Genomic DNA, 18577 nt, shown 5'->3' with positions numbered 1-18577 from the left:
AGTAGGGTCATTTGTTGGGGAATTTTTGTTTTCTCATCTTAGGAAGATAGTTGTAATTATTCGACTTCTGGCTCATATTCTTCTTTTGGATTTGTTTGTTTTTGAGAGTTTATAGGTACTAGAGAAAATGTCTATTCTCTCTGTTTCGTTGATCACATGATCTGCCAATTTATGCAGGAAGCCCTTTCTAATCCCCCTAGTTATTATTAGTGCTTGTTCTCTCCTCAAATTACCTTGCATTTATTTTCTTGTGTAAATGTTTATCTTCCCAACAGGATGTAAGCTCTGCTGTTTTTCATTGTCTTTATGTTGCCAGTGTCTTGCCCATGATAGTGGTTTAAAAATGGAATGAATCCTCAAAATAGTATGATATTGAAAGTTCAATTTGAATTTTTTTCAACATCAATTTTAAAATTCATAATTGAAGTTAGAAAAAAACATATAACATATAGAATAGAGTTTAACCAATTACTTTATAGTCATCAGTTTATCAATAAAGAATATTTTACAGGAAGAAAAAAATACATACTTACTTCATGGATAGTGTTACTTTGGGTTTAAAATAGGGTTCCTTCTGGTCTGCCAGAAAGATGATTAAATCATTTCCTAAAAGAAGTGAAAACTGTGTTAGAGAAGCCTTGAACAATTGCATTTGGGTAATAAATCATAGTAATGCTTGACTGGCAGTTTTACAAAAAACTTTTCAGGCACTATTTTCTAAAAACTGAACTTCTGAATTCCCTTTTCTTTTCTGATATATTCCATCTTATGTAAGGACATTTAAAACAACCATGCCCTCTAATGGGATAGGGATTCTTATAGAATATCCCATTTCTTGTTCAGTTTTCAAAGCAAGAGAAAAATGGGAAGACTTATCAAATAAGATAAAAACACAATATTAATATATGATAGTTTCTATCAGGAGCCAGAATAGCTCATCAAAATAGTAGACATTCATTACAACTCATTATTGTGCTGCTGTATTATGGGGTCAAATCTTTCTCTTAAAACACAGCAATAAAAGTAGGCAGATAAAACATTAAAAATCATGTGTTAATCCTGTTTTCTAAGCAAGGGTCATTAGGAGGTTCTAGTATATTTGATTATTAAATGTAAGGTAACTATTAAAACTTGCAAATAATAAGACATCTAAACTACTTGAAGATAGCTACTATACTTTCAAGTACTTTTTTTCCCCTTATAGTAGTGAAATGTAGTCTGATGTCAGGTCAGGAAGGCCTGAACTCACATCTTATTTCTGATATGTACTAGCTATGTGGTCATGGGCAATTCATAGTCTCTCTCAGTATGAGATATAATTTTTCAGAATATCTAATGTACAAGTTGTCATATGCATTAGTGGGCAGTTTTTGCATTGGAATTACCTCAGAGTAATAAAATCACATCTGGAACTATGGTGAAGGGCACAAAAAAAAGACACTCAAGGAGTAATAGTTGACAGAGTGACTTTTTAAAACTTTAATTACTATACATTCTTAAGTTTGTTAACTGACTATAGCTTACAAAGCAAAACTTTAAAAAATATGGATTATGGTTAACAATTTTTCTATCAATACTACAAAAAATAGAGTGAAAAGAAAAGTGCCTGGAGTCTGAGAAAGCTTGTAGTCCCACTGAAGGTCATCAAAAACCTTATTCTGCTTGCTATTCCCAGATAAAACCAAGTTCTTCTCTCTCTAATCTTGAATCAAAATACCCTTCAGCAGATAAATCATCTGTCTTTTAAGATTTAGAAAGATTATGATTAGACAGTTGAAGATCTACATTTCTTAGGATCCACAAATTTGACATGAGTTTAAGAGTAAATAAAATCAGGGCAGAGGGAAAAGTGAGAGCCAGGCACATATGAGGGGATTAGAGTATGAAGAAAATACATGGCATCAAGTTGTGGGTGTTTGTGGTCAAAGAAACAATTGGTGGTGGTTAATTTCAAGGAAGAAATGGTAATTGATGTGACAGCAAAAGGAAAAAAGTAGAAAGTTATCAGTGTCCCATAGGAATGAAGTTATTTTGTATTCTTAAGACTGCTGGAATGGGAGCAAGGGATCTTGAACATGAATTTGGGAATAAGTTATTAGAATCTTAGAATAAGAACCTAAAAGGAAACTTGGAGTATAGTCCAATATCCTCACTTTACAGGGGAGCAAACTGTGGCCTCCAGAAATGACTTGCCCAAGGTAGCATAGCAAGTTCATAACAGAACTAGGATTTGAAAAGAACATAACTAGGACCAATAATAGTTCCAGAAGTAGAACATAAGAAGCCTTATGACAGCACTTCTTCACCAGAACAAGTTGCTTTATCTCATAGAACTTAGAGAAAGGGTAGAAGATTTTAGGAATGCCCTAGGGATGAAGGCCAGGAAAAAGAGCTATTATATTCCTGAAGACAGGAATTTTGATTGGAAAAAGGGAGCTGTTAGCATCCTTGAACATATATGTGTATTCTCATTGAAGTATATGTTAAAGAGGTCTTTAAGGGGAGAATGGAAGAAAAGGAAACTATTAGAGTTTGGCAGAACAAGGAAGAAAGGAAGTAGGAACTATAATAGCCTTTAAAAGTACATATATTGAACAGAAGTGGACACTGTAAAGAGATGCCAGAGCTTCACAGGTTTTGGGCAATGGGGAAGAACAATAAACTGTAGGGGGACACATAAGATTGGAGGTGAGGGAGTCATAAGGAAAGGTAGACTTTTAAGACTTCAGAGAAAAGCGTTATGAGAAGGGGTGGGGAGGGAGACAAAGGTGGCAGTATCTTAGGCTCTAAATCATTGAGACCTATGGATGGAAAGATGAAGCTATTAAGAATTCTTAGAAAGCTGTGAGAGCTAAAGCTGAGAATTAGAAACGGAGGTACAAGAGGACAAAGAGAGGGCCTGAGGGTGGCTAAGAAAGGGGCGGCTGTTAAGGCTTCAATCAAAAGGAGATTGTGGGGCAAGTCAGGGTCTGAGAACACACCTGGGAAGGCTATCTGTGTTTGGGAGATGGTAGGGTGCTGTCTGGAGAATGGGAATAAGGATGGTGAAGGCAGGAAAGAAGACTGTAAGAGCCTGAGTATGGAAATGAGTGGGGAAGGTTGTCAGGGTTCAGAAGAGGGGTAGAGGCAGGGAGAGGGCCTCTCAGGAGGATGAAGAAGGAGGCAGGAATTAGTACTGTCAGTAAAATAAAACATGAATGGTAGAGGAGGGGAGAGAGGGGCCTGAGGATGGAGATGGGGATTGTCAGAGATCTGGAAAAAGGTAGGGACATTGGCAGGATGTCAAGAGGATGGAGATAGTTGAGGCAAGAAATGAAACTATCAGGAGGAAGCGCTATGAATGATCAGGTTAGGAAGGGGAGATGTTAGGATCAGAGGTTAAAGATGGAGGGCTGTCAGGTCCTATGGATGGGTGGAAACAGGGAAGAGGGAAGTGGTGCTATTGGGGCCTGAGAATGGAGATAGTGGTGAGTGCCAGGGCTCTGGAGATGGGTGGGAGCAGCAAAGGAGGCTGTTAGGGCCTGAAGATGGAGAGGGGGGTGGGTGTGAGTGTCAGAGATTAGGGAATGGGATGGTGATGGAAGGGGAGGGTCAGGGGCATAGCACAGGGACGGTGGGACAGGGTGGGGAGCGGGGGAAGCTGTCAGGAGGCGACACTGACTTTCCCGCAGCACGAAAAGGTCCGTCTGCTTGTCCGAGTTGAAGTCCCCGAAGGCGGCAACAGTTCCCCAGGCCTCAGAGCCAAACAGCTCGGCCGTGACGTTGTGCAGTGCCTTGGCTGGGTCGGGGCCCAGAAGTCCCAGTCCCAGCAGCTGGGCCAGCAGCGCCCAGGTGCCCAGAAGCCGGCCCGCGGCCGCCGTGGCCATCGCTCAGCCGTGCTGGCGGCTGGCACTCCCCAACCAGTCAGCACTTCCTGCCCAATCCCAGATCCCGAGTCCGGCCCCAGTGCCGGCCCAGGCCTGGGAGGTTCTCCAGGCAGCCGCCAAGCGCCTAACTCCAGATCCACCGGAAGCAGCGTCACAACGCGGCGCCCCCGTCTCCGCGGTCCCCAGTCAGGAGAGATCGGTACTACCCAGGTCACTCCAAGACGGATTCCCGGGGTAGGAGAAGCCGGTCCAAAGCACTTCCGGGAGGGGCCCCCTTTGCGACAGTGTCGTACGGGGGCGGGGCTGGCGGGAGCCGGGGGCGGGTGCCGGAGGTGGGGCATGCGCGGAGGGGCTACCTTGGGGAGTGCTCCCAGGTCACTGGGCGGGGGCAAACGGGGACTCCCTGACCCGGGTGGCCGTGAAGGTGGTAGCGGCAGCAGCAGTAGCCAGCAGCAGCGGTAGCGGCGGCCGCGGTGGCAATGACTGGGGCGAAGGGGCTCATGGCTGACGTCAGCTGGAAGGTCCTGGAGCGGAGGGCCCGCTCTAAGCGTTCAGGTTTGGCACGCGGGCAGCCCTGTTCTTGGAAATAATTTTGGCCTCTGTGCCCCAGAGAGCAGCGCGCAGCAGCTGCTTGGGTGCCTCCAGAGCCCTCGGATACCCATCAGGCGGCAGCCCTATTTTTAGAAATAAGTTCGTTCTGCTCCCTCCGAAATCAGGCAATGGCCTCATTTTTAGAAATAAGTTTACCTCCTGTGTCACTCTCTCCAACTCTCTCCAAATCATCTGATGGTCCCACTGCTAGAAATGTTTGCCCCCTGTCTCTTTCCAGCACTCCAAAATCAGGTGAAAGCAGCATTGTTTAGAAACGTTTGCCCCTTGTCTATCTCTACCTCCCCTCGCCTCCCCCTCAGATGGCCCCATTTTTAGAAATAAGTTTGTTCCTTATGTCTTTTAAGCTTCTTGAAATCAGATGACAGTTCCAGCCTTAAGAAATAAGTTTGCCCTGATTTCTCTCCCCACCTCCCTCCTAAATCAGCTGATAGTCCCATTTTTTGAGATAAACTCTCCCCCTCCCACTCCATGGCTTACCCATCTCTTCGAAATCAAGCAATGGTCGCTTTCTTAAGGAACAAGTTTCTTGTTTCAAATCTGCTGATGACTACTTTTAGAAATGTTTGTCCCCTGTGTTTCTCTTTACTGACCTAAAATCAAGCTATAGCTCCAATTTTAAAAATATGTTTACTTCTTATATGCCCCCCCACCCCAAACAAACTTTTGTTTTCTTTCCCTTCTCCTTCCCTGAAATTGAGAAGTGACTCCCCACTTTTTACCAAAAAAGATTGTCCTCTTTACATCTGGTCCATATAAGAGTAGTTGAAGTCCCTTGGAAATTGTATACTGCACTACCCTAAATAAAGTTGCCCCTGGCCTTTCTGCCCCTGAGCACCTACAGCTTTGAGGCTGTTACTTTGAAGTTAGAAATAAAGTTGCTTACTATCCTGATCCACTCCGGACAAGTAAGGACACCACTCTAGTTCTTAGTTATGAGCTGTCCTTTATCTTTTAAAGTAAACTAGCATTTATTAGGAGTCTACTATGTGCCAAGTGCTATGCTAAACGCTGGGGATACAAAGGAATTAAAAAAAAAAAGGCACTTCTACCTTCAAGAAACTCACCATCTAATGGGGGAAGACAATAAGAAATAATGTTTCTTCTTTTCTGGTCCACATTTCTCTAGAAACCAGGCTGCTGCCATTATTCCTGGAAATAAAAAAAGAAACTTTTTAGCCTTACTTCATCTTCCTTTCCTAGGAGCTGTGTGACCCAAAGTAAAGGGGTATTAAATCATGACCAATGTTATTTCTAGGGAGCTCAGAGTTGGACTAGTTTAGGATCCATTTCCCTACATCATTTGTCAGGTCATCTTGAGGGAGTGAAATCATCCTCTAGCTTTCTGTTCTTCAGATTATTTTACTTCTAGGTTGGAGAATGAGACCATTGAGGTTGCAAGGTTCCTTAAGTATTTAATCTCTCTACCTTGACCTGGGTCTGTTGCTAATAATATCTGTTTTTCCTAGAAATTTCACATTCAAACAGTTCTTGAGCCTGGCATTTGTATACTTTCACTAAAGTCAAGAAAAATGTGTAGTTTTTAGTGATTTCTTTCCTAATTATTGCTTCCAAATCTGAAGTTCATTTAAATCATCATTCAGGCAGTTATAATTTTCAAAATGTCCTGAGATGATTTACTCAAATTTTAAAGTCACTATATTAAAGTTAACATTTGTGAAAAGCACTGTTATGGAAACTCTTAGAGCTAGAATTACAGTTTTTATAATTTCTTAACCATATTAATATGGTTTAATTGCAGGCAAAAACTATAAAATGAAAGGTGATAGGCTAACTGATTTACCTTGAAACTTCTTTCTATTTTCTGACTAAAATAAGTTTATAATCATGATAATTACAATTATGATATAAAATGCTAGTATAATGTCCATGACACATAATAAAAAAAAATCCCCTATAGTTTTGCTGGAACCTCTTTATTTATACTGATTCTGAGAGATGGTTTAGTTATCTCTTGATCTTACCACTATTACACTCTGGGCTTTATCTTTAAAAGTTGTTACCTGTACCCTGGGTACCTGTGGCATAGTATGGCGAAAAGAACCTATTTTCGTATATTACAGCAGGAGAAATTCAGCCCTCTTTTTCTGACAAAAAAAAGAATTTTGCTGACTTTCTTTGAAGAGAGTTACATTGCAAAAGAATGTTTTTTTATGAAGTCTTTAAAAGTGTGATTTAGGGAGAAAATTTTCAAGCTAGTACTTTTCAGAAACTATCACTTTGAAAGATGTACATGATAGAGTTTTTATTTGCACTTTTTGTACTTAGTACCCTGTAATATGAAACAGGAGAACTGAAGAATTACACTGTGGTTATCTAGAGTATAATAAGTATCATTTGATTTGTAACTGGTCAAAGAAAGTAACCGGAGCTTTCTTACAGGAGGATGAATACTACCTAAACTTATATTTTTGCAACAGTTCCTCTTTTCTCTAACCATAGTATTTCCCCTTTCTCCATTCTTTTCACTATTTCTTCTGAAATGCATGTCATAAGAGTAAACTGAAAATTCCAATTGTTTCATAAAAATATATTAAGGATATACTTCTTGAATTCAGAACCTCTCTTTTCAGATATTAAACTGATATGGACAGTAGTTGTTACATCCAGACAACTTAATGTCCAGTATGTTAGTATTAATACTTGTTTTGAAAATAAAAATAAAAATCAGAAAAAGCACTCAACTTTACATTGTCATCCAGAGCACTAATTATTTTAAGTGGTCAAATTCCTTTCTTAGGCCTAGCTGCTACTTTTAGAATAAAGGTACTCTGGGAAAGCTTCTTTTTTATTTCACTTTAACGCAAATTAATTTTTGTTACTTTTTTTTTAATACCTTAGGGGCAGCTAGGTAGCACAGTGAATAGAGCGCTAGGCCTGGAATCAGAAGGATCTGGGTTAATATCTGGCTTCAAATACTTCCTAGCTCTGGTAACCTGGGCAAGTCCCTTAACCTTTGGTTAGTCCTTGCCATTCTTCTGTCATAGAATTGATACTAAGAAAGAAGGTAAGGGTTTAAAATAAAATACTATACAAAGGATTTGACTTAAAATCTGGCCTAAACTTTCTCTTACATAAAATGTACTATAGTAAAAATAAACATTGTTACATAATAGCGTAACAAAAACTCCACTGTATATATGAGATAATAAATAGAGAACTAGAGGTAACTTTTTTGTGTGTGTCATGGAGCCCTTTGTTAGTCTGATAAAACCTGTGGACCCCTTTTCAGAATAATGTTTTCAATGCAGAAAATAAAATGTTTAGGATTACAAAGACAACCAATTATATTGAAATATAGTTATAAAAATATCTTTAAAAAATGAAGTCACAAACCTAAGGTTAAGAACTCCTATTCTAAATTCATTTGTATAATTAAGAATAATTTTTATTAAAACATATAATAAGGAAATAGTAAATTTGAGAGAAAAAATGTAACCCTAAATTATTCTTTTTGTATACTGCATATTAATAACTACTAATATTGCTTTTACATAATTTAATACTAATTGCATCTAACCTTTACTAAACCAATTTGAACATTGCTGTAGTTTAGCCTGCGACATAAATGATTAGAGGGAACGATTTGAAATGGACGCTTCAGACGCTGCAACAACCACTTCTGGCTGTGTTTTCTTAAGGTCTGGTAAGTCTGTGGACCCAAAAGGGATTAGTATCTTAAATACCTTTATTTTTCATGATTGATTTTTACAAAATATTTCCATTTTTGTTTTATTTTCCTTTTGGAAATAAATGAAGCTTTTATTAAGCTCATATTTGAATTGTAGTTAGTACTTGACCAATTATCATTTTCTTTTCTTTTTCCTTTTTAAAATTAGTAGTGCCAATATGGAAATTTAATCATCAGGAATTTTAAAAGACTTTTCATGAGAACCTCAAAATGGAGAACCTTGATCTTATCCTAATTCTTTCAACATCCAGCTTTCTTTAATTTTAAAAAAGTTTCTCATTGAAATGGTTTATTATTACATCATCTTCATTTCCAAATATATCTCTCTTCCATCACCTACTCCCTGAGCCATTTCTTGTAAGAGTGTATGTGTATATGTATGTATGAGTGTGTGTGTGTGTGTGTGTATACCTATATGTATATATAAAGTTAAAAGCAGTTCCATAAAACTAACCATTTCATTACCTGAGTCTGACAATATTTACAATTTTGCATACCCCAAATCCTGCATCTACAGTAAAGGGAGGGAAGTTATTTCTTCAACAAAAATAAACTCACTTATAATTACACAGCATTCAGGTTCTTTTATTGTTTTCTTCATTTTTACATTGTTGCAGTTATTTATATTTTTCCTGGTTCTGCTTTAATCCACTGTGCATCAGTACATATAATGTTCTTGTGCTTCTCTGAATTCTTTACAGTTATCATTTCTTACAGCTTAGTAATATTTCATTTTATCAATGTAATCTGTATAGGCATTCTCCAATTTATGATTAGCTACTTTGTATTTAAATCTCCGCTAGAATAGTAGTATACATATATTGTTGTGTCTAGGACCTTTTTGTCTTTGACCTACTTGCTAACAGTGAGATGTTTCAGATAAAGAGTATGGATGTTTTAGTCTTTTTATTTTTAAGTACAATTCAACATTACTTTCCAGAGTGGTTGGACCAGTTCATAGTTCTACCAATAGTATTTTAGCTAACTGATCTTTCCTAAGCTTTCTTTGTTATATTTACAACTTAGGCTATTCTAAATAAAATGGTAGCTCAGTGAGTGGCAATGCTGAAGGAAAAAATACTAAGAACATTATCAGGTAGTTATAGAATTGTAACTGATTGGAAAGCACCGTAGAGATTATGTAGTTTAGTATCCTTATGATTCAAATATTGATAACTTTTCTTCCCTCTTGAAAATCCCATGAAGAAAATGGTTCAAAAGTTATCCTCAATTCACAGAAAAGAATTTGAGAGGGGGCAGCTAGGAAGTGTGGTGGATTGATTGCCAGGCTTAGGGGAACAAGGTTCAAATTTACAGATATTTCTATCAGTGTGACCATACAGAAGTCACTTAACCTCAGTTGCCTAACATTCACCATTCTTTTGCCTTAGAATCCATAAGGCAGAAAATAAGGGTTTAAACAAAAAAAGAAAAGAAAACGAAAAGGCATTTAAGTTCTAGAGAAGGCATATGACTATCAAAATCACATAGCAATTTAGTGGCAGAGGTAGAACTAGAATCCATATCTTCTGCTACCAAGTCAAGGTTTTTTAATATCATTCTGGTCAAACTATAAAAATGATGAAATGTACTTACAGAGGGACATTCAAAATTAGCCTTATCAACATACTTGAATACCCTTCATATAGTAATTCAAAAGACAAGTGGTTTTAGCTTTAAGAAGAATATTGATGAGGAAATCTAGGAAAGATTTCTGCTATTTTCAAGGTCTAATTCTGTCATTTACTAGATATGGGACATTGGGTAAGTTATGTCACTGTTCTGTATCCTGGCCTATAACATTGAGATGATTTGCTTTACCTTACTTATACAGTTGTAGTGAGAAAAAACAGTCAATTTTTATATAAATGTAAACTTTTAAAAAATAAAAATAATGAATACTTTTGAGAGAATTGTGAGACTTAACAACTTTGAAAATTTTGAGAAATTTGCTGTGGTGCAAACTTGAGTTGGTGTTTGAATAGATTATTTAGGTTTTGATATACATACATATGTCATTGACATAAATACATAAGTGAATGACAGGGACCAGATCTTATGTGAACTTTGTTAATACACACACATATATAATGTACACACATGTGTATGTATAATCAAACATTTTAATCACTTGTTTCTGAATATAAAGTACCATATTGGCATGATCAGTTTAAAAGGGACTTAGATTGGGGAAGAATCACAACTAAACAAGAGAAAATAAATATTCTCAAATCATTTCACCTAAATGTTTTTAGTTAATGTTCTCTTATTAAATAATAAAATAACAGTGTAAACTGTTTTAAGTGTATATAAAGAACAATTTCTGATTAAAATCTTTGAAAAGAATATGTGAACAGGAGTAAATTTGATTAGTGTTTTCCATCCTCATTTTTTAAAAAAGGTTTTGGTAGATTTCCAGCATGAGGAAACTCACTTAGTAGTAATGGGAAAATAGAATTTCAAAGATATGTTTTTCTGCATGAATAGTCTGGCAAATTAAAAAACCCAAGAATGATCTACCTTGGATATTGTCCAGTTTTAAATAGAACATTTTTAAGGCATATTTGTAGTAGCTTTTCTCACACTATATTACTTATTTCACGAAATAATATATCAAGAACTAAAGATAATCTATGAGAATCATTTTTATGGTTGATTCCTCTTAAATCTTTCACATATTCTCAGTTCTTTCCTACTAGACCATAAGCTCATGAAGAAAGGGACTAGGTCTTATCTGAACTTTGAGCCCCTACAAGTACTAACAAAGTGTTGTGAACTAATGATTCCTCTAAAATTTCCTGTGAATGTAAGTGAAGATTTATTACTTCTTATTGATAAAATATAATACTTCCCTAAGAGGTTTGTAGTTATAGTTCATTTATTCATTTTAGTCTTTGTCATTTCATTTGCATAGAAAATGAATCAAAGGTAATTCAGGCAGCTGTTAAAAAGACTTCCCCCTTCCCCCACATCATGAACAGTTTCTAGGATATGTTCATTATAGGGAAATATTCCATTGCAAATTTCAGTTTAACAAGGACCATTGAAAGCATCAGAGGATGTCTTGGTTTGGTAGCAATGGGCCTTTTGAGAGAACTTCGATATTAAAAATACCTACTGTAGCCAAAATTTAAAATCAAAATCATGGTTTTAAAACAACTATGAGCATTTAATTTGAGCATCTGTAGCGTAGAATAGAAGGAATGCTGATCTTTGAGTCAGAAAAAAATCACTTCACCTTTGCAGTATCTTAGTTCTGTGTCAGTGGATAAGTCCCTTAATTTCTCAGTGCCCCTGGTAACTCTGTAAGACTGGATGAGAAATGAGTTGCTGCTTTGCAATAGTAGAGGGAATTTTCACACTGGGAGTTCTACAAACTGCTGAAAGCACAGATCTAGATTCCTGCCTCTGCCAAAAAAATCTTTTCCCCTGTACTACAAATACAATTTTGTAATGCATTTAGTAAAATTCTCCCTCCTCAGTTGACCCTCTCTTTCCCCTTCTCTTCTTCCTGTGTCATTGAAATACATGAGCTTTCTTTTTGATTTTTGGGAGTACACCACAATTCTACATATATAGTATAAGTTTTGGTGTACATGCTAATGAATTTAGTATATATCTTTTATTGTTAGGAGACTCCTGTTTCTTTTGTTTTGTCTGTAAAATCTGAAAGTAAATCTGATTCTTTAGTATTTTCTTTGTCAAATATAAGTAGATATAGCAAAACTTAAGTCATTGAACTTACAATAAGATTCTGGAACCCAGTTATAGCAAAGTACACAATAAGAAACAAGTGCATGAAGAATTTCTAACTTACTTCCTCTCCTCTCATCGGTCCATTGTAGTTATATAATACATTGAGTAAGTAGCCTAGTTAGGGCAACTGTCAAGCTATCTATGCAGCATAGTTCTTTGAAGGAGAGATTGAAAGTTAATTAAATTAAATTGGCTTACTTTATTTATGTGACTTGATTATTTTATCAGCTACTGACTTGGAATAAATATTCCTTCCTCCTTAGGTATTTGATTAATTTAATGTTTATTAGTTTGATTCAGTATATCTATCAGTGCCCAGTAAATGAGATTTTTTTGAAATTTTCAGAGTAAAACTCAATTTTTCTGTTTCATACTCAACCTACTCATAGTTATTTTTTAGTAAATAACAAATGAATGACCCAGCTAGCTTCTCTTTAGCTCATTTGATTATTCTAATTTGTTTCTTCCATTTAAAGATAGAGGAATCAAACCTTGTATATCAGCACTACCATCACTATTAGAATGGTTAAGTACTACAAAATGACCACAACTGTTTTTTCACCTTCGTCTGCTATGTCTTCCTGTTTTGTCAGGTAGGACCTACCTTTATTAGAGGCATTTTATTTACATATGTTCATACACTTTCACATATACTCTTAATATAATGAGTATAAATTAGATGATCTAGTATATTTTTACATGCCTATGCCAGTTTACTGATGCATTCAATTTTATAATTTTAGTACTTTATTCACATTTTATCATTGTTTTGTCAATAAATATAAAAAAAAAATCCGAAGGGGTAGTTAATGGCAATTTCCATGGAAACTCTTCTTGAGGACCAATTTCCCGACTATGTTATTTCACATATGGTTCTTGGATTTGTTTCCCTTGTATTAACTACTTGATGGGTTTTCTTTGACCATTGTAGAATTTTCTGTAAAACACTTACAAATCATATCTAACCAGGAACTCTGATATGTCTTACTAGGTCTCCTGGCCTCCTGTAAACTTAGGAGGAAATAGGGGATATATTATTTGGCTATCTTACCTCAATATATATTTCTTTTACTTTAAAGCATCTTCTTTGTCTCTCCCTCTTTCCCTTCCTTTTTCTCTTCCTCTCCTTCCCCTCCCTTTATCTCTCTACATATGAATATATGTATGTGAATATATATATATAATATAATATATAAAAGTATCCTCTGCCAAAATGACACTCAGTACTTTACAAGTGAAATAATTTCATGATGTGAAAGAGCTCATCCAGTTCTCAATAGCTCCCATGTAGTTACAATGATTCTTCCAAGGAAGCTTTTTCTTTCTTTTTTTTTATGCCTACTATTTCTGCAATTTTCTTAAAAGCAAAGTTTAAGGTTATTGGATGGGAGGAGTGGATGGCAATGAATTAGAAAGAAGATACTGGGATTGCTTTCCCCCAGTTTTCATGTCAAACCCTTTTGGAAGATTGAGGCTGCAGATGGATATAGTGTGAGAATAATATGTTAAGGGAAGAGGAAGCTTCCTCTCTGATGCTGGCACCTTTTCTGCCTCATCACAGAGATTATTTGATCTTTTGAGGGTGACATTACTATTTTTGCCCTTTTTTTTTCCAGTTGACAGACACCAGCACCTGTGACGAGTAATATGGAAACTCTTAGGAAGTGAACCTAGTTCTCAGTAATCCCTGCCTTCGCAAAAGTTTCCTTTGGTGAGAAATACTCTAAACAGTTGCCTTTTTGTTATACTTTTTGTAAAAAAAAATAAAATAAACAAAAAATGAAAATTTTCTAAAGTTTAGAGAAAGATCCTTAGTGAAAAATGCAAACATGGAAAAGGCTGTCTCTCCTTCACCTATGCCCTGTTTTTCCCTCTTTCTTCCTTCCACCTCTTAAAAAACTTGGCAGTTGAAGTAAGTTATGATTTCAGAAAAAAACTGTGAAAAACAAAAAATTTTTGAGAGGAGTTAATCAGGGATTAGCATACTAATACATTATCAAATTTTTTTTACTTAAATTCTTCTGAAATTTGTTTGGATCAATAAGTCACATTTTGTTATGCAAATACATTGAGATAGTTAAAAATCTCAGTGCATATTTTTCTTAATACTTAGCTTTACTGAGGTGTTTTGTTGATTATGGGGAAGAATCACTTTGGCTAAAAGTGGGTGGAGGAAAGATCAAGTATATCTTCTTGGAGTTTCCCTTAGTAGTGGTGATAAGGGGTATTCTTAGGATAGCAGAATAATGTTTGGACTTTGAAGTCCTAGTGAGAAGGCTACAAGGAGATATGAGGGTACCAAGGACAAATTTCACATGCATCAAAAAAATATACCTAGATCTATTTCTACACAAGGAAAGGAACAGGAAACTTTCTCCTCAGTCCACACGATTATTTTATTCAGTCTGACAACTATTCTTAATACGGTAAATAATTTTGTTACATTAGGGTTTGAATACACTTTTGTGGTCTGACCCAGAGAACATATTTCTCTATCCTTCACACAGTCTGTGATTTTATTGGTGATCTCTCTGCAACCTAATCATAAGATCATGGGACTTTATATTTCGAAGCAAATTTAGGATAGCATCCTCATTTAACAGATAATGAAACTGAGGCCCAGAGAAGGAAATTACTATGGGCCAAAAGTATAACTAAGGAGCATATGCTATTCCTCTGATGACAAAGAGACAGATGAAGAATCTATTATTAAACCCATATTTAAAGCCATTCCAACTTATACTCTTATGTATAGCCTTCTTTAGCATAGGGATACCTTATTGCCATTGTAAGTGTTAAATTAGGAGTTTTGACAAAATAAGAGAGCAGCTTTTAATATTTTAACAATTTAGTTTAATTAAAATAGAAATAGTAAAAGAATATAGTAAAATGAATATAGTAAAGGAGAAAAATATAGGAAAGAGGTACAGAAAGAAAATTTTCTTAATGTGTATATGAGTTATCCTGTAACTTCTTATAATTACTACCTAAAACTGCTTATATCTACCTATAACTAACAACCACTCCACAAAGTTCCAACCCAATCAAAACCAACCCAATCAGTGTTTAATCCAACCCCAATTAGGTCTGTCAACATAGACCAGCCACCTTCCAAAAAGTTCAAGAAAGGGAAAAAAAACAAAACAGCCCAAACCAAAAGGCAAAAACCCAAAAGCCAAAAAGCCCTCTCTCTAAGTTCAGTCCCACTTTTATAGTCCTGCACCTAAACACCAGCCATCAACCCAACACACTCCCAGCAGCTAACTTCCTTGTGTAAAAGTGAAATTTGGGAAATGCCATCTAAAAGTATATATATTTTCTATGGACACGTGGGAACTATCAAACTACATTTCCTGTGGTCCAATGGGTTTCCGGTTCTGGTTCTTTGGGCATGGGGACGTCTGCGTCACCACGCAGAGAACAGTTTAAAATGAGAGGAAATCTGAAAGTAAATCCTTTTTTTAGCTGTTTAGCTACTCTCTTGGCTAGCAGACTCAGGAAGAAATGGGAGGTAACAATAATGGCTGGATGGCAGTTTTGAATTCTTACAAGCGCATGGTCTAATGACTTTATCTATCAGCATGGCTTTAATTAAACTACTAATTTTTATATTTATATCAGCCTTTATTATTTTTAATCTTAATAATTACAATTGCCAGCCCTAACTGTCAGCAACTGACAGATTGACCTACTGAAGCTCGCCCCCTTTTATGCCCTTTTCCTACCTCACTTCCTGTCTCTATGGTTCCTACTTCCTGTCTCGGTGGGCTGGTTAATCCCTACACATCTCTATGGTAAGAGACCTCCAGGTCCCCCATCAAATTAAAAAAGGAATAAAGTATTCCTTTTTACACCATGATGGTGATGATGATAGTTAACAGCTCATGTTTCTGTAGCTGTTGATAGTTTGCAAAGTAAAATTCTTTCCATCAGCACTGTGAGTTTAATGGTAAAGTGTTATATTTCCATTTTGCACCTTAAGAAAGCTTTAGCTGGTTTAAGTACAACTCTACAATGATCATATAGCTAGTAATTACTTAAGTCATCATGTGAAACCAGGTCTTCTGCTGAATGAGGTATTAAATTAGATCATTAATGTAATATGCACACCTGAGAACATTTACCAATATCATTGTTTCTGTGGGAAAATATATATTACATTGAAAATAATTGGTTTATAAAATTCTTGGGTGAGACACAGCTGGTTCATTCATTAGTTGGAGATTATCTCTGTATTTCTAGTAGATAGGTATATGGATTTTATATATCTGTTTCTAAATCTTAATCTATAAAACTTTGATACTATACTATTATGTGATGCTCAAATAAATGCAAAACTTATTTTATTTACATTTTTTGGATCTGGATTTTTCAGAGGTATTAGTCTCCTCTTCAAGTCCAAACATATCAGAGAAACTACGTTTTTTATGATTTATTTTAAAAGATTTTCAAATCTCTGCTTACAAATGAGAGGAAATTATAATTGTATATGATATACATTTAGTCATGATAAGTTGCTAAATGCCTTTTAATGGTATTTGTAGCTTCTTAGAATGTGTTTTGAATCAATTTACACTATTGTCACAACTGGGACTCCTATAATTTGCTAATAGTGAAAATATTACCTTTTGTTTTCTTTTTCATTTGTTGCTGTTTTTCATTTCCCCTTGGTTCTCTCTGTGAGTAGCTAAAAGTGGAGAATTCACTTTCCATTTAAGTAATTATCTCATGTTCTTAATTCTTAGAATAAATAGGTTTTTCATTTTTAATTAGCTTAGCAAAATTTGTAAGGTAAAAAATTACATATAATTATTTATAAGATCATAATAACATAAATGTAGATTTAGAACAACTCTTAGATGCCATCTAGCCCAGTTCCCATTTTACAGATGATAAAGCCAAGGCTCCAAAAAGTAAATGACTTATGTATGGTCATATAAGTAGTAAAATTTCAGAACTGGGATTTGAACCTTTAGAATCCTCTTGAAGGTTATGCATTTTATAAGAGAGCAGAATTACAAGACGTAAGGGGCAGAGAAACACATTTGCCAAAAACCACAGAGAATTTTTATCAACTGGGATTAAAATATATCATTTTTGTTGATAGTAGAGATAGCATAGGACTTGGTTTCAGATGATCTGGGTTTGAGGAAATGACTCTAAAACTTCTTTTTTCTCACCGTTCACTTCTCTAACCATCAGTTTTCTCTTCTATAAAATGGAGTTCCTTTTTGTACTCCTTGCCTCATAACCTTGTTATGATGAAACTGCTCCATAATATGTAAATTGCTGTAGAGGTTTAAGCAATGCTTATTATTCATATTATTGTCATATATAAAGGGAATGTACCTTCCTTATGTTCTCTTTTTGAAGTCTCCTATCTTCTGGATCAATATAATTTATTCATATTTGAATATGAAGCCTTCACATCCATTTATACACTTTTTTCTAGAAATATTTTATCATCAATATGTATATTTTTAAAACCTCTGTATCCACACAATTATTACTTTTTCTATTATCTTTCTTTTTCCTTTTAGTCATCAAACTTAATTCTCTTAACAATTTGTTTCTCAATGATCATAAATACTTAGGTTTCCCATGCAAAGATATACTCTTAGTATTTTTAAATTACTCGAGCTTAGTTGAAGCAACTATAGGTGAAGTCAAAAGAGGATGAGGGTGTGAGAATGTGAATAATTGGGCAATCTAGGTATGGAATATTCTTAATAGTGTTATGTTATTTTTTTAGCTGGCTGTTCATTTGAGAACATGTCATTTCAAGTGCTTAACTTACATTCCCTCTGGATTTTATAGACTTCTTCAGCACAAAAATAAGATAAACATTTTTAGCATTTTTAGTTTATTGAAATTATATTTGAGTATATGGTTTTGTCATGATCCCTCTAAAATTGATTATATGTTATACTTGAAGAGAATTATAAATCATTATTATTATATAATTAATAATTTTTTATCTAGGATTCATTCAGATAATAAATATCCATTGCTGATTTGCTATGTATATCTCCTTCTCTGAGTTGAATATTTTTGGATCATCTGATCTTAACAACATAGACTTAAGGCTCTTAAGAAATACTAACATTATTTTTCTCTTATTTCTGAACTACTAGTAACTTCTTTTAGTTTGATTAATCCTATAATGGAATTCTTACTTGTCATTAATCAATTTATTTCTTTTCAGGTGATATGGATGTCACTTATATAGTCTGACATAGTTAGGCACCTAGAGATTTGGAGAACAAGAAAGTAAATCAGACTTTTTTGTTGATATAAGAAATATTCTTAACCATTTACACTTTAATATTATTGTATAACATTTGGCATTTTTAAAAGGATTCCAATTGGTGATAATGCCAAGTATTTAGAATCAGACTATGTATCTGTACCAGTAATAGCTTTTTCGCTTTTACAATAAGCATTATTTTCCAACTCATTCAAATTCTATTGAAATATGAATAAATTTAAATTTGTTGCATTTTTAGATGTCTTAGGAAAGCCTTCAATTTTTTCTAATTCAAATTTTATTTCTCTTTTTTCCTTTTCTTTGTGTAAAGGACAAATGCATTAAGAGCTTCATAGTCTAAAAAATTCATTTCCACAGCTTACATTG

At 35.2% G+C, this 18577-nt stretch overlaps 2 protein-coding genes across 3 annotated transcripts in view; one reads left to right on the top strand and one right to left on the bottom strand.

Annotated features, from left to right (window-relative positions):
* The window catches only part of ITFG1 (integrin alpha FG-GAP repeat containing 1), a 262800-nt gene extending 258873 nt beyond the window's left edge, over window positions 1–3927 (bottom strand). Inside the window, exons 1-2 of the mRNA XM_044659729.1 lie at window positions 3662–3927; window positions 534–606 (exon numbers count right to left, since the gene is read on the bottom strand). Coding sequence (XP_044515664.1) covers window positions 534–606; window positions 3662–3866 — 278 coding nt within the window. The 5' untranslated portion in view covers window positions 3867–3927. The remainder of the gene's footprint in view (window positions 1–533; window positions 607–3661) is intronic.
* Window positions 3928–4321: 394 nt separating this feature from the next.
* PHKB (phosphorylase kinase regulatory subunit beta) overlaps window positions 4322–18577 on the top strand; it is a 231915-nt gene continuing 217659 nt past the window's right edge. For both annotated transcript variants that reach the window (XM_044664172.1, XM_044664174.1), the window contains exon 1: window positions 4322–4421. In XM_044664172.1, coding sequence (XP_044520107.1) covers window positions 4346–4421 — 76 coding nt within the window. In that variant the 5' untranslated portion in view covers window positions 4322–4345. The remainder of the gene's footprint in view (window positions 4422–18577) is intronic.

Source organism: Gracilinanus agilis, chromosome 2 (assembly GCF_016433145.1).
Source record: "Gracilinanus agilis isolate LMUSP501 chromosome 2, AgileGrace, whole genome shotgun sequence".
NCBI lineage: Eukaryota > Metazoa > Chordata > Mammalia > Didelphimorphia > Didelphidae > Gracilinanus > Gracilinanus agilis.
This window is presented reverse-complemented; position numbering and strand designations above follow the sequence as displayed.